Genomic DNA, 15,978 nt, shown 5'->3' on the forward strand with positions numbered 1-15,978 from the left:
GTTTCTGGTGTATAAGGGTAGATCCGTGACTGATTCATACGAAGGGCCTTTTTGTCTTTCGTGCCTAGGTGTTCCTGGACATAACACGAGCTGTGGGAGCAGGACAGGAGATCCTAGTGTCCTCGCTGGATCCTTCATCGGACGCCGCCGGAGAAGACAACCTCGCTGGTACGCTGTATCTCTTTTACCGTTGGTACGAGAACAACGATATGTTAGGATAAGACGTTATCTCATCTCATCGATCCCATTGAGTGACAAGACGGGCGTCGTGTTACTGGGAGAAGAGACTGACTCAGACTGTGATGTAGAAATTTGTTCGGTTTCACTAATTTGTTGACGATTTCCTGTCTAAATCATTTCTTTGATCGCGAGATCTCTTTGGGGAGCACTCGTTAAAATGGCTGGGTAAAATACTCGGATGTTCCGAACCACGCTGCTGAACTACCGGCTGCATCACTTCCGTCCGCTCAACTTGGTCTTGAAAGATGTTTTACGCCATGAGAGACTACAAGGCGCCTACTTGAATGCTCTGAAACATATTTATACGTCATTAAAGGGGCGAAATACGTGACGCTGTGGTGTTGAAGGTCATTCACCGTTGCGACAACGATGACAAAGGGATGCCGCTGTCATCCCTCGGAAACCGTCCTGTCTTGGCGCATGAGGACCTCTCTTAATTGAGACATTTCACCGCCAACGGGTATCTATTAAGGACGACTGCAGACAATGGCGTCCGTCAGATGGTACCCGCCCTGCCTCGACGCTCGGCTGGCTTTGGGATATTGTGGTCTGGTCGAAAATATCAATACGGGTTCGTAGTATCTGACTGTCACATGTTCTGGACAACCGTTTGTCTCTGGGAGATTATCTGAGGCCAACTTTAAATTTCTGATTCTAAAATTGCATGGACACAAATCGCCATATTGAAATCTTTTGGCGCTGTGCTATACGAATGTCATGGCCCTTTCCATCGTTGACAGTCGTGCCCCTATAGATTCGAGTTTTCGCACAAATTTTGGGAGCAGCGTCCTTTTTTTCTTACTGCAGTTTGCGGATGTGCCTCCAACCAACAACCAGCAGCAAGACTTATTCGGGAGTTTTCGGCGCGTTTCGTAGGGGTTCGAGCGACCCAGTCATCGTTACTGCCTGCCACCATAACTGCACATCACCACATATACAGTATGTAGTCAAGTGATTCATATGTACATAGTCATACATCTTGCTTACACAGACATTCAGTCTTGTCGTTTTGGTGTGATCTCGTGCCGCTGATGTAAGATCGGTAATAATTATCTTATCAACAGGTGGCTGTGTATACTAAAACTGCACCTTTCAACAATTTCCTCGTCCAAATGAATCCACTCTGTAGTTGGTGTATATTTTTAACGTGTATTCCGCTTAATATATTCATTACGTAAGCCTGCCTATGTTGGCGGCACGTTGCTCGGGGAAGTGATGAAAGGCTCACACGTCTGGTTCTACAGTTTCCTGCACACAAACGACTGCCACTTCCTTCAGGGTCCCTTGCCTCGAGGCGTGAAAATGATGTACTTAGCTTTTTTGCCGACAAAGTAATCAGAAAGTGGTTTAAATGCTGCTGTAAAGTTAGCAAGGGGGAACTTGTGAAAAACACATTAGTGTCGTCGGCATATAGTGTGAAAAGTGCTTCTTTAGAAATATTTAATTATTATTCATTAATTTATATACCCAAATTATTAAATTATACCTAATATTATTTATTGGGTACCTTCACAATGGCATTTCGAGAGGAAATGATCAGCTTTTTTATTATTCGTATTATTATGCTGTTTTGTGCATCCAAATGTGTCGAAGATGGCAGATGATGAAACCTATACGACGCGCACGCCAAGTTTGTCATTACACTGGACAAGTCGTCGTATATTGCTGGTGGTCACCTTTTGGAGCAGCAGATGTCGATGATTGTGATGACTATCAGCTCCGCCTGTTACGTCACACGGCGAGAGCATAACGTTTTCAAAAGGAACATAGTGCGTGGACGTCGGCACAGACTTGGAGGCGAATAAAGTGTTCCTTCCACTCTGGCTCTGTCAACGCATCATTGGTAACTGCACGGTAACTGCACGGTAACTCGGCGATAGGCAGGCAAGCGACATACGTTCTCATTCCCTCCGTCCCTTTTGGCCACGCAACCCAACCCAAACATATTGTTCACTCAAGCGGAGACAGTTTCAGCTGGCCGTCACCAGGGATAGGCATAAATACATGTTTGATGTATTTAAATACAAAAAACAAAATACTTTGCTTAAATATGTATTTAAATACTTTGCATAAATATTTTGTAAGTGCAGTATTTAAATACGCAATATAAATGCCGTATTTAAATACTCTAAATACTTTCATAAATACATTTAAGGAGGAGATAACACGATAAATATAGATTGAATACGTAACTGTTTTTTGAGCATTCAAGCGGACGAAGTAATAGCGTTCCTTCCACTGGCGTAGCCAGAGGGGGGGTTTCTAGGTGTTCAACCCGCACCCCCGAAATTGTAGAGAATTTGGTAGTGCATTTTGGAGAGCGAAACTAGAGGAGGTCCTCCTCTCCCATAGAACCCCTCCCGAAATATTTTTCTGGCTACGCCGCTGGTTCCATCACCATGGTGGTTTTAGTGATTGAATGATTTAATTAGATAATTCTGTCGTCCATGCTGCTCCTGTTTCATCAGACGATGTTGGTTCGTGAAATAAACGAGCTTTACCACAGGCGCTGCAGTACGATATGAACATCCAGAAGGTCCTGTAACATCTACACATCGGTCCTGGAGTCCTTATGGGGTTTCAGAGCCAAAGGCTCATATTTGGTACGGATTGTGGTATTGGTAGAAATGAATAACGTTGATGCCATTCGATTGCTCACACAAGTGCAGTACCCATGTATGCCCCAAAGAAACTTCTAAAAGTGTACTATTGCATCAAATCAGGTGAATAACCTGTAGCCTCTAAGCAAAGTCTCAATTACGACAATACGTGCAGCTGCAAAATTTGGAAATATGCGCATTTGATGTAGTTGCAGATTATTTAAACAAATAAATACTCAACAACAGTATTTAAATATAAACATCTTTTTAGATTGTATTGAAATACAAGATACAAATTCATGCATTTATATGTTAAATAGTCCCTTCGGCATCTCATCTCAGCTAACTATGTATCACTACATCGTTGCGGCTCTTTCGCCGGACATCGCTATGGAGGTGTCTGACGTTCTTCAATCTCCTCCTGCAGAAGGTTCTTACGCCCGGCTCAAGTCTGCCATCATTGAGCGTATACCTCCATGTCCGAGCGTAAGCGGCTGTGGCGGCCCGGTGACGATGATGACGACGTACCTCTGCTGCCACGCGCTACGGCGCTGGCGCAGCAGTTCTACCGGCACCGTCCTAGTGTGAGGCCACGTCCATCTGCCCGCTGGGACATTCCATCATCGCCGGTCAGGACTCATGTAGGGGAACACCACCTCCTCTACATTTGGTGACCCGAACAACGAACACCATGTTCGGTGTAATTCGGCCATGCAACATCCTAAATTTTTCGGCAAACCAGCAGCGAACCACCCTCTAGCAGGCAAGGCGCACCGGGACCACTGTTCCACCGGGGACCCGCAGGGAGACCACAGTACGCTGACTTTCCGGCCTCCACCTGCTTCATGATGGACCTCCCCGGCACTTCTCTAGCGGCAACCGGCATTCATGCTGTCGTACCGGTCTGTCGCCCACTCATCAACGCACTCACCCAGCAACAATCAGCCCTCAACAACTCAATCACTCAGCAACAATCAACTCTCGGCGGCAATCTCTCAGCAAGCACTCAGCGCAGTCAACAAGGGCTCGCCCGTCCCAGCTGGCGCGGTCAATGGAAGCCTTGCTTGGGGATCGCGCACAAGCTTACCGATGGCAATGTCCTCCGGGAGCTGTTCCTCAAGCGGTTTCCACCCCAGTCGCAGATGATCTTGGCCACGGCCTCAAGCCTGCCCTTTCAAGATCTGGCGCATCAGGCGGACAAGATCATAGAGATTGTTGGCCCTGGCGTTGCTTCCTTTGCCGAAACCCCTTCACGTTGTACGCCTCGCCTGCCTGAAGATCCACTGGCCGCCCGCTTGGATACCCTCTCCCCGGGCATCTCCGGTGTCCGCGCAACTCCCAAAGCACTACAAAAGAGTCGTTTCACGGAACGATCCAAGACCAGGCTGTGACCGAGACTCGAGCAGTCGGTGTGCCTTCAATACTATCTGTGGAGGACACAGTCTGAGCTTTGGTAGCAACCGAAGAAGGACAGCTCAAACCAGCAAAATAATCATGCTGGTTTGAGCTGCTGCCCAAGCTCTGCTGTGCTCTCCGTGAATCTCCTCCACGAGGTAACCTGCGTCTATGCCGTCCTCTCCTATCCATCATTGGATATGCCGGAGAGGTTGAGGTTGCTTATTGAGAGCTCCAAAACTTGCAAGTTGAGCGGAAGAATTGACAGTTTTTGCAACAGACCAACAGCGAGCAGACGTTCTAACAGATTGTTTCCATATAGACGCTTCTTATCTTGTGCTGCCAACAGAACAGCCTTATCCCGGTTTCTATTCAGAATATATTTGATATACTGTAATAAATACAGGCATCTACATAATCGGTTTCGGTATAATCTTTGTAAAGAAAGATGACATCACCGCATCACATACATCATGGCACGGATCTCGTTGAACAAGATTAGCTTAGCTCAATTGGTAGAGCCCTGGACCGGCAATCCAGAAGATGTGGATTCGAGTCCTACAGCTGACTAACCTTTTCAGTGACTTCCTAATTCTTTCACGGATATTGTGACTATAGAGTTTGGGATTCTTACGCTATCTTGATTGTCAGTAAAAACGTTTGCAGTTGCTCTGAACCGACGTCCTCTCTTTTTCTTATAATTCTGGTGCCGGAACCCGGGAACAGGTGTCTTTGATTACCTGATCAAGAAGTACTGACTGGACTGCAGGGCTGAGCTGCATGCCGGAATTATTATGGAGGACTTTGAGCGTTTGAAGAAATTACGTACCGCCTGTCGAAGAGCTGTGACATACATTGTTTCGGACATGACGTCTCTCCTGGCTATGATTCCTTTGTCGCGAGACCACCTAACATCGAAGCTGACCTCCTTCGAATCAAAAGCGTCGACCTTGGTACAGCTGATTGGCCGAATTCAGGCTCTCATCGACGAAGACCTTCTAGAAGACGAATATGTCGCTTACAATCGGTATCTAAAATCAATCACGACGATCATGATACAGGCCCTCCCGGCGTTAGTCAAGCACCCGCGGGACCGTCCTCAGACATGTTCGTGATGCGAGTGATGGAATCAATTTGCCCAAGCTTCGCATACACACCCTCAATGGTGAGCTTCCCAAATTACAAGGATTTTCGAACAAGTTCAGAGGCAGTATACACGACAACTCACGGTTTCGCAATCCTAACAAGATGAAGTACCTGGTGTCGCTTGTGACCGGATCTGCGGCTAGGGTCATCGAATGTTTGAGTATCATTGATCAGAATTATGCGACAGCCGTTCGCATCCTAAAGGCACGCTTTGTTCGGAGCGAGCTTCTTGTCAACGATCATCTATATACTCCAAGCTTATTTAATCTGAAGCCAGTCACAAGATGTCACAGGTTTACGCGACTTGCATGGAGCTGTCACTGCTCGGGTTCGAAATTTGCAAGCTTTTAGGAATCCCAACGAGTCAGTATGACATCGCAGTTCATCAAGCCATTGTGCGTAAGATCCCGCATGAGCTTCAGCTCGAATATTATCTAATGCACGGGAGAGATGTCACGGATGCCACTAAAAGTTTGCCAAACCATTTGCATTTGGCTAGAAATCGAATGCTGTGAACGCCTTCGAAGGGTTTCACCGGTAGAAGATTTGGGATCGCGACCGAAGGACGTACGATGCAGCTTCAAGAGTAAATCACCGGTCCCATCCTCCGCATCCTCTTTAGCGGCAACTGTTACTCAAGAGAGTTGTATCCTGTGAATCAAAATATCACGCGCTCGAAGGTTGTACTGCCGTACTGAGTCCTAAGGAAAAAAGGCACATTCTTCGCGCAGAAGGTAGATGTTTTCTCTGTGGCAAGCAGTCCCACTTGTCCAAAGACTCGTGTCCGCTAGAGGTTGCGTTGTGGACAGTGCAATAGACGGCATCGTACAAAACTATGTCCAGGTTCTTCAAGGCCTACTCGGAATCCAACTCTTTGTTGAGGACGTAGTCACCTCATTGTCTTCATCAGAAGTTTCGAAGCTTCCAACCTGCTCAGCAGAAGTACTTCTAGCTAGCTACAGAAGCTTCATTCGAGCAGACATATCGAAGCACATGGAGTGTGAACCAGTACAGTCAGAAGACCTATGTATTCGTACCCTTGGTAATGTTACGTCCTCTCGAACCCAGTACCGTTGTGTACAAGTTCTGCTACGAAGTTAGGTCGCTTCTCGCAGACTTGTGGTTGATGCGATCGAGTACGACCAGATTTGCTCTGACACCCTCCCGTCTCTCCACTTCGACATGTCTCAACAACTGAAAAACATGGGCCTTAAGCTCGCTGATGAACCCTTTTCGTCGCCTGTGAAGATTTCTCTCATGATTGGTTTCGATTACTACTGGCAAACCGTCACTGGAAAAACTATCCGACTTTCGGAACATCTGGTTGCAGCTGAAACCCATTTCGTGTGGACCATCCAAGGAGTCCGTCCTACGGCAGAAAGGGACATGATATTCGAGTCATGCAGGTATGGAACCGGATGATGGAATTAATACCAATGAGATTTCTTCTCAACTTCGAGCCTTTTGGGACCTGGAACATCTGGTCATTACCGACAATTCTCCACCTTTCAGTGAGAATAACGACCTGGTCCTTCAAGAATTTCGGTTCTCAGCCAGGCTCCAGGAAGGACGAGATGTCGTCCGTCTTTCCCGGGACACTGAGAAACGTCACATGTTGGCGGACAATAAAGCAGTCGCTGTCCAGCGGTTAGGTACATCACCACGGAACTGTTACCGGATTCAGCGCTCATGGAGGCGTATATCACGCGACGATTCGCCAGTACTTGTTGAACGATCATGCCTAAGGCGTACCTGAAACCCAATCTCCGGTTTCATGAGCGATATATTACACGTCACATCACACTGTAATACGAAAGAGACCTGGAGACGACAATAGTGTGCATCGTTTTTTGATGCGTCATCAAAACACTTTAAACGATACCCTCCACGCTGGCCGTAGCTTGAACCCTGATGTTTTAGATAACGTCTCCTTCATTTCCGGGCTCATCAAACCGCTTTCGTGGCAAATGTCGAGAAGGCGTTCCTCCAGGTCGTTCTGGACTCATGCGATCATGATTCACTGCGCTTTCTCTTGTATAAAAGAACTACTCGAAAGCAGGCGAACCTTTGCCTCGAGTAGAGTCTTGGCGGATGGCACGGGTACCATTCGTGGTAAAGTCCTGTCCTTTCGTGTTGGCCGCGTCTATTCGGTTCGGCATCATTTGCAGTCTGCTGCGGCACAGTGTCCTGGAACTGCTGCTGTTCTCTCAAGTTATTTTTACGTCGACGATCTGGTTGATGTGTGAACGCGGACTCTGCTCAGCAAGCAAGTCCCCTTTACCGTCAGTCGCGAAACATCCTTCTAGAACCAGGATTGAAGTTAGACAAGTAGACCAGTAAAGATGTGACACTGCGAACTCTACTCCAAGACGAGGGCACGGCTTCGACGTCTACTACTTGACTGAGGAAAGTTCTCGGGCTCAGTTTGGATATCGACTCCAATGAGATCCAGAGAACGCCAAGTCGACGCGAAACGCTTCGTACTACTTCAAGCTGTTTCGCGCATTTGTGATCCGATGGCACCGGACGTCATAACTGCAATGATATTGCTGCAACGCATCTATATAAGTTGCTTAGGGGCTAAGTTGTAATGGGACGATCAGCTTCCTGACGCTCTAATGGACACATGGCTTACATGGTGTGAAGTGGTGCCTACGCTTTTCCAGTTCCGCGTACCTCAATGACTATCTGGCGCTTCAGCTCCACTCCCGGGGATTGCACAGAGTTTGCGTGTCTTTAGAGATGCAAGCAAGGCTTATGGAACTGATGTTTTTCTAGACTCGCAGCGTGATGCTGGGAATATCGAAACAAAGATCCCATTGGCAAAAACAGAGTCGCCCCCTTGGGAACCTTGTCCTTGCCACGTCTCCAGCTGATGGCTGCCTTTCTGGGTTCCTGACAACTCGGGTTTGTAAGGACGAAGTTGCCCTTAGTTGCATGTGAAAGCAATTTTATGGACACATTCTATTGCACAGCGTTACATTGGATTCATGGTTTTTCTATGGGTTGGAAACCGTTTGTACAGAACCGCGTGACGGAGATTCGAACCACCACACAGGCCTGCCAGTGGAGGAGTCCTCGCCTATTGGACGGTACTCGTTGGTGGCACGGCCCACTATGGCTCTGCTATCCAGACTCCAGATTAGCACGCTTCAGCAAAGGCTCAGAAGAAAGTAGGATGTTCTCACCGTGTTATCTATCCACGAAGTTCCCGTACTCCATCGGTACTCCAGCCGTCAGTTTGGGCGTGGGAGAGTAAAGAAAGATAACATCATCACATACATCATGGCACGGATATCGTGACTGGTATAGCCTGTCTGGAATTCTTACGCCATCTTGATTGTCAGTAAAAAGTTTGCAGTTGCTCTGAACGAACGTCCTCTCGTTTTGTTATAATCTTCTTTGAGGAGTTCCTATTGGCGACGTACACTATTAATTAATTGAATTGACTGAATATGTCACAGATAGAAATTGCTAAAAAATGACTGAGGGGGCAAAGAAAACAGGAAAGTGGCTTCTCCTCAATTTTTTACTTTTAATTTATGCGTTCTTTCCTCCCAGAAGCTCCGATGGAGTTTCTTTCTGATTTCCTTCCTTGCCCCTCCCTCATTTGTCATGTACGCGATACGGAAGTTTTCTGGTGACCGGAAAGTCGTATAGCTACGAAGCGTGCACCGATGTGTCCCCAGAAAGGAAGCGGACTTCCGTGCTCGCTGGATCGGAACCACCTTCCAAAAGTTTACTGCAAGTTACGCTTCTCTTGAGCGCCAATTATAGTGACGATGCACTGCAGGAAATAAAAAGGGCCATCATCAAGTTTCTTACAGTTGTTGGTGCAATGCCAACAGAGAGTTATCCTGTGCGCTTCGTTGTTTTTCAAATAATGTCACCTTCAGTGCTAAATTTGGTTTGAGTTTGAGTTTGATTATAAAAAAAAAAACGGAAGATATTGAATTCGTCACTGTCGAATTTTGCTACTCCCACAAAGGAAATGAAATGAATGAAAGGAGAAAGAAAACTGAAAAAGTAAAAATAGCAAGACATCACACCTCCCAGTCACCGAACTGTACCTGCATATGCGTAGCTACTAGCTACATCCCCTAAAAGTGAGCTGAAGTGCAAGAAACTAACAGGAACGGGGAACTCGACGACACATGCCTAGAATGCGGTCCTAAAATAAAGATTCCATCTCACTGCTGACTATGAAGTTGACAAGCGCTGACAACGCCGCACATCTCTTCCCTGGTCCCATACACCCAGCCAGAGTTCGAGGTAACTCGTTACTGTAACTAAGTTCATTTTTTGGTAACTTGTAACTTAACTCGGTACTTTTGCGCCGTGGTAACTTTCAGAGGAACTCGTTCCTTTTTCAGGTAACTTTGCCAAAGTAACTTAACTTAAGTTCCAAGTTACTTTTAACTCGCTTTTCACTCACGTCCACATATGCATATACATTTTCTTGCTTTCTCTCCGGTTCCTTCATGGCATTTTTTGCCATAAAACGCGATATTCAATCAACGACAGTATTTTGTTCAGGAAGAACGAACTGCTGCGATTGAAATGAAGCTGAACCATTGTGCGCCCACAGGGAGTAAGATGCAAAGCGTTCGAATAGACCTCTACCAGAGAAACGTCATCATAACATTGGTAGACAGACTGACACAGAAAAAAAAAACTCCTCCGCAGGCAAATCAAGGTCTAACTCAACTGCTCACGCGCGCTGCACCTGCGTAATGCAATTTTGTGTCTGAAGTAACTTGGAAATAACTCGTTCTTTTTTTTTAAGTAATTCAGTAACTGCGAGTTACATTTCAAAGGGAGGAAGAGGGGGAGTTGGTGATAGTTCATAGTAGTTGAAGCCTTCTGTATTCACAGAAAAGGGACACATTGTATCAGTGTCCCGTCTCTTGCGCTGACTGACCTAGAAAAAGAGTTTCTAAACGTGGAGTGTGGGGTTGACCTTGCGGGCCCACGTGGACCACACTAGGGGCATAGAATTTTGTGTAGCTAGTGCGCCACCTATTTTCCTTCTTGATTGTTTAAACTTGTCTGCGCAAATAAATTCCTGTCAGTTGAGAGTTTGCAGATACGTTTGTCTCCTTGTTTTAACAGCCCTTCGTCCCGTCTCAGTGCTGCATTGTAGCGACATGAGTTACATTTCAGACTGAAGAACTTCGTTATTAACTTAGTTACATTTTGCACACGATAACTTAACTTGTAACGAGTTCTTTTTGGCGGATAACTTCTCAATCTATGCACCCAGCACCTTGACTATATCGAAGGTTCTATTGTCCAAGCGGTCTAGAGCAAACTTCAATGTAGCCCTTTGGAATGCATATCTTGTGCAGTGCATAAAGATGTGTTTCGTGTCTCCCACAGATGCACACACTGGACAGTTTGCTGAACTAGCCCTGCCGACTGGAGAAACTGTTGACCATACGAAACGTTAAGGCGAAACCTATGCAAAAGTGTTTGTATAGGTCGCGGTTTGGTTCTATTATGGCTACCGATACCTTCTATACGTCTGACATCAGTGGGACAAGATTAAAAAAATGAGGGAAACAGCCATTAAAGAAACAAGTAAATGACACTAGACGTGTTTGAAATTCAAAATTACAGATTAAGATGGCTCCTATTGCTGCACACAAATATAAAAATGAGATAATGCTCTATGGCTGCACGTACTTACTGGCTTTGCACTGCGGCCTTCAGAGGTGTTACTAACACCCTGGAGCATTGATGTCTTGCTGACACACAGTGTTTGTGCCGACCCAAGAGCGTGTCACATCCCTACGCTGTGCCGATGGGAGCCAAGAAGCTCGAAACGGCCGTCCACAGCTGGGAATGTGGCAAGCTTGAATTGTAAATATATATATACATATATATATAACCGCTACGCTGCTCAATTAATATGCCAGCCATAGAAAAAGCCACAAAGCTGCGGGAATCTCTCAATTGCCGCCGCTATAACTACTGCGCTACGCTGCTTAGCTAATATGCCAGCCATAAAAAAAGCCATAAAGCAGCGGGAATCTCTCGATTCCCGCGCTATCCACTACGCAACGCTGCTTAGCTAATGTGGTAACCATCGAAAAAGCCACAAAGCGGCAGAAGCCTCTCAATTGCCGGCGCTAACCACTATGCTACGCCGCTTAGCTGTGCCAACCATATAGAAAAAGCCACAAAGCTGGAATCTCTCGATTCCTGGCACTATCCACTACGCAACGCTGCTTAGCTAATATGCCAACCATAGAAAAAGCCACAAAGCGGCGGGAATCTCTCGATTACCGCGTTATCCACTACGCTACGCTGCTTAGCTAATATGCCAAACATAGAAAAAGCCATAAAGCTGTGGGAATCACTCGATTCCTGGCGCTATCCACTGCGCAACGCTGCTTAGCTAATGTGGTAACCATCGAAAAACCCACAAAGCGGCAGGAACCTCTCGATTGCCGGCGCTAGCCACTATGCTACGCTGCTTAGCTAATATGTATAAACCATAGAAAAAGCCACCACAAAGCGGCGAGAATCTCTCGATTGCCGGCGCTAGTCACTGCGCTACGCTGCTTAGTTAATATGCCAACCATAGAAAAAGCCACAAAGCGGCGGGAATCTCTCGATTGCCGGCGCTAAGCACTGCACTATGCTGCATAGCTAATATGCCAACCATAGAAAAAGCCACAAAGCGGCGGGAATCTCTCGATTGCCGGCGTTATCCACTGCGCTACGCTGCTTAGCTAATATGCCAACCATAGAAAAAGCCATAAAGCAGCGGGAATCTCTCAATTCCTGGCGCTAACCACTGCACTATGCTGCTTAGTTAATATGCCAACCATAGAAAAAGCCACAAAGCGGCGGGAATCTCTCGATTGCCGGCGCTAAGCACTGCACTATGCTGCATAGCTAATATGCCAACCATAGAAAAAGCCACAAAGCGGCGGGAATCTCTCGATTGCCGGCGTTATCCACTGCGCTACGCTGCTTAGCTAATATGCCAACCATAGAAAAAGCCATAAAGCAGCGGGAATCTCTCAATTCCTGGCGCTATCCACTGCGCAACGCTGCTTAGCTAATATGCCAACCATAGAAAAAGCCATAAAGCAGCGCGAATCTTTCGATTCCTGGCGCTATCCACTACGCAACGCTGCTTAGCTAATCTTGTAACCATCGAAAAAGCCACAAAGCGGCAGGAGCTTCTCGGTTGCCGGCGCTAACCACTATGCTACGCCGCTTAGCTAATATGCCAACCATATAGAAAACGCCACAAAGCGGCGGGAATCTCTCGATTGCAGGTGCTAACCACTGCGCTATGCTGCTTAGCTAATATGAAAACCATAGAAAAAGCCACAAAGCGGCGGGAATCTTTCGATTGGCGCGTTATCCACTACGCTACGCTGCTTAGCTAATATGCCAACCATAGAAAAAGCCATAAAGCAGTGGGAATCACTCGATTCCCGGCGCTACCCACTACGCTACGCTGCTTAGCTAATATGCCAGTCATAGAAAAAGCCACAAAGCTGCGGGAATCTCTCAATTGTCGGCGCTATAACTACTGCGCTACGCTGCTTAGCTAATATGCCAACCATAGAAAAAGCCATAAAGCAGTGGGAATCACTCGATTCCCGGCGCTACCCACTACGCTACGCTGCTTAGCTAATATGCCAGCCATAGAAAAAGCCACAAAGCTGCGGGAATCTCTCAATTGTCGGCGCTATAACTACTGCGCTACGCTGCTTAGCTAATATGCCAACCATAGAAAAAGCCATAAAGCAGTGGGAATCACTCGATTCCCGGCGCTACCCACTACGCTACGCTGCTTAGCTAATATGCCAGCCATAGAAAAAGCCACAAAGCTGCGGGAATCTCTCAATTGTCGGCGCTATAACTACTGCGCTACGCTGCTTAGCTAATAGGCCAACCATAGAAAAAGCCATAAAGCGGCGGGAATCTCTCGATTGCCGGCGTTATCCACTGCGCTACGCTGCTTAGCTAATATGCCAACCATAGAAAAAGCCATAAAGCAGTGAGAATCTCTCGATTCCTGGCGCTATCCACTACGCTACGCTGCTTAGCTAATGTGGTAACCATCGAAAAAGCCACAAAGCAGCAGGAGCCTCTCGAGGGCCGGCGCTAGCCACTATGCTACGCTGCTTAGCTAATATGTATAAACCATGGAAAAGGCCACCACAAAGCGGCGAGAATCTCTCGATTGCCGGCGCTAGCCACTGCGCTACCCCGCTTAGCTAATATGCCAACCATATAGAAAAAGCCACAAAGCGGGGGGAATCTCTCGATTGCAGGCGCTAACCACTGCGCTATGCTGCTTAGCTAATATGAAAACCATAGAAAAAGCCACAAAGCGGCGGGAATCTCTCGATTGGCGCGTTATCCACTACGCTACGCTGCTTAGCTAATATGCCAACCATAGAAAAAGCCATAAAGCAGTGGGAATAACTCGATTCCCGGCGCTACCCACTACGCTACGCTGCTTAGCTAATATGCCAGCCATAGAAAAAGCCACAAAGCTGCGGGAATCTCTCAATTGTCGGCGCTATAACTACTGCGCTACGCTGCTTAGCTAATAGGCCAACCATAGAAAAAGCCATAAAGCGGCGGGAATCTCTCGATTGCCGGCGTTATCCACTGCGCTACGCTGCTTAGCTAATATGCCAACCATAGAAAAAGCCATAAAGCAGCGAGAATCTCTCGATTCCTTGCGCTATCAACTACGCTACGCTGCTTAGCTAATGTGGTAACCATCGAAAAAGCCACAAAGCAGCAGGAGCCTCTCGAGGGCCGGCGCTAGCCACTATGCTACGCTGCTTAGCTAATATGTATAAACCATGGAAAAGGCCACCACAAAGCGGCGAGAATCTCTCGATTGCCGGCGCTAGCCACTGCGCTACCCCGCTTAGCTAATATGCCAACCATATAGAAAAAGCCACAAAGCGGCGGGAATCTCTCGATTGCAGGCGCTAACCACTGCGCTATGCTGCTTAGCTAATATGAAAACCATAGAAAAAGCCACAAAGCGGCGGGAATCTCTCGATTGGCGCGTTATCCACTACGCTACGCTGCTTAGCTAATATGCCAACCATAGAAAAAGCCATAAAGCAGTGGGAATCACTCGATTCCCGGCGCTACCCACTACGCTACGCTGCTTAGCTAATATGCCAGCCATAGAAAAAGCCATAAAGCAGCGGGAATCTCTCAATTCCTGGCGCTACCCCACTGCGCAACGCTGCTTAGCTAATATGCCAACCATAGAAAAAGCCATAAAGCAGCGGGAATCTTTCGATTCCTGGCGCTAACCACTGCGCTACCCCGCTTAGCTAATATGCCAACCATAGAAAAGCCACAAAGCGGCGAGAATCTCGCGATTAGCGGCGCTAACCACTGCGCTACGCTGCTTAGCTAATATGCCAACCATAAAAAAAGCCACAAAGCGGCGGGAATCTCTCGATTGCCGGCGCTAACCACTGCGCTACCCCGCTTAGCTAATATGCCAACCATAGAAAAAGCTACCACAAAGCGGCGAGAATCTCTCGATTACCGGCGCTAACCACTGCGCTACGCTGCTTAGCTAATAAATGGCAACCATAGAAAAAGCCACACAGCGGCGGAAATCTCTCGATTACCGGCGCTAACCACTGCACTACCCCGCTTAGCTAATATGCCAACTATAGAAAAAGCTACCACAAAGCAGCGAGAATCTCTCGATTACCGGCGCTAACCACTGCGCTACGCTGCTTAGCTAATATGGCAACCATAGAATAAGCCACAAAGCGGCGGGAATCTCTCGATTGCCGGCGCTAACCACTGCGCTACGCTGCTTAGCTAATATGCGAACAAAAAAAAAAGCCACAAAGCGGCGGGAATCTCTCCATTGCGGGCGCTAACCACTGCGCTACGCTGCTTAGCTAATATGGCAACCATAAAAAAAAGCCACAAAGCGGCGGGAATCTCTCGATTACCGGCGCTAACCACTGCGCTACGCTGCTTAGCTAATATGCGAACCAAAAAAAAAAAAGCCACAAAGCGGCGGGAATCTCTCGATTGCGGGCGCTAACCACTGCGCTACGCTGCTTAGCTAATATGGCAACCATAAAAAAAGCCACAAAGTGGCGGGAATCTCTCGATTGCGGGCGCTAACCACTGCGCTACGCTGCTTAGCTAATATGCGAACCAAAAAAAAAGCCACAAAGCGGCGAGAATCTCTCGATTACCGGCGCTAACCACTGCGCTACGCTGCTTAGCTAATATGCCAACCATAAGAAAAAGCCACAAAGCGGCGGGAATCTCTCGATTACCTGCGCTAACCACTGCGCTACGCTGCTTAGCTAATATGCCAACCATAAAAAAAAGCCACAAAGCAGCGGGAATCTCTGGATTGCCGGCGCTAACCACTGCGCTACCCCGCTTAGCTAAAAAAAGCCACAAAGCAGCGGGAATCTCTCGATTGCCGGGGCTAACCACTATGCGGTATGGTGCTTAGCTAAAGCTGTACACATTGGCCCATATTTAGGAACCTTCGACATAGCCTATGAGCTAGCTCACTTAGCTGTTAGCAGACGTTTGCAAGATTTTAGAGGGTAGA

General features: G+C 47.3%; 1 protein-coding gene across 2 annotated transcripts in view; it reads left to right on the forward strand.

Annotated features, from left to right (window-relative positions):
- The window catches only part of LOC135370075 (histone-lysine N-methyltransferase PRDM16-like), a 191,300-nt gene that overhangs the window by 118,613 nt on the left and 56,709 nt on the right, over positions 1 to 15,978 (forward strand). For both annotated transcript variants that reach the window (XM_064603769.1, XM_064603770.1), the window contains one exon: positions 69 to 168. In XM_064603769.1, the coding sequence (XP_064459839.1) occupies positions 69 to 168 (100 nt within the window). The remainder of the gene's footprint in view (positions 1 to 68; positions 169 to 15,978) is intronic.

This window comes from Ornithodoros turicata, chromosome 10 (assembly GCF_037126465.1).
Source record: "Ornithodoros turicata isolate Travis chromosome 10, ASM3712646v1, whole genome shotgun sequence".
Lineage (NCBI taxonomy): Eukaryota > Metazoa > Arthropoda > Arachnida > Ixodida > Argasidae > Ornithodoros > Ornithodoros turicata.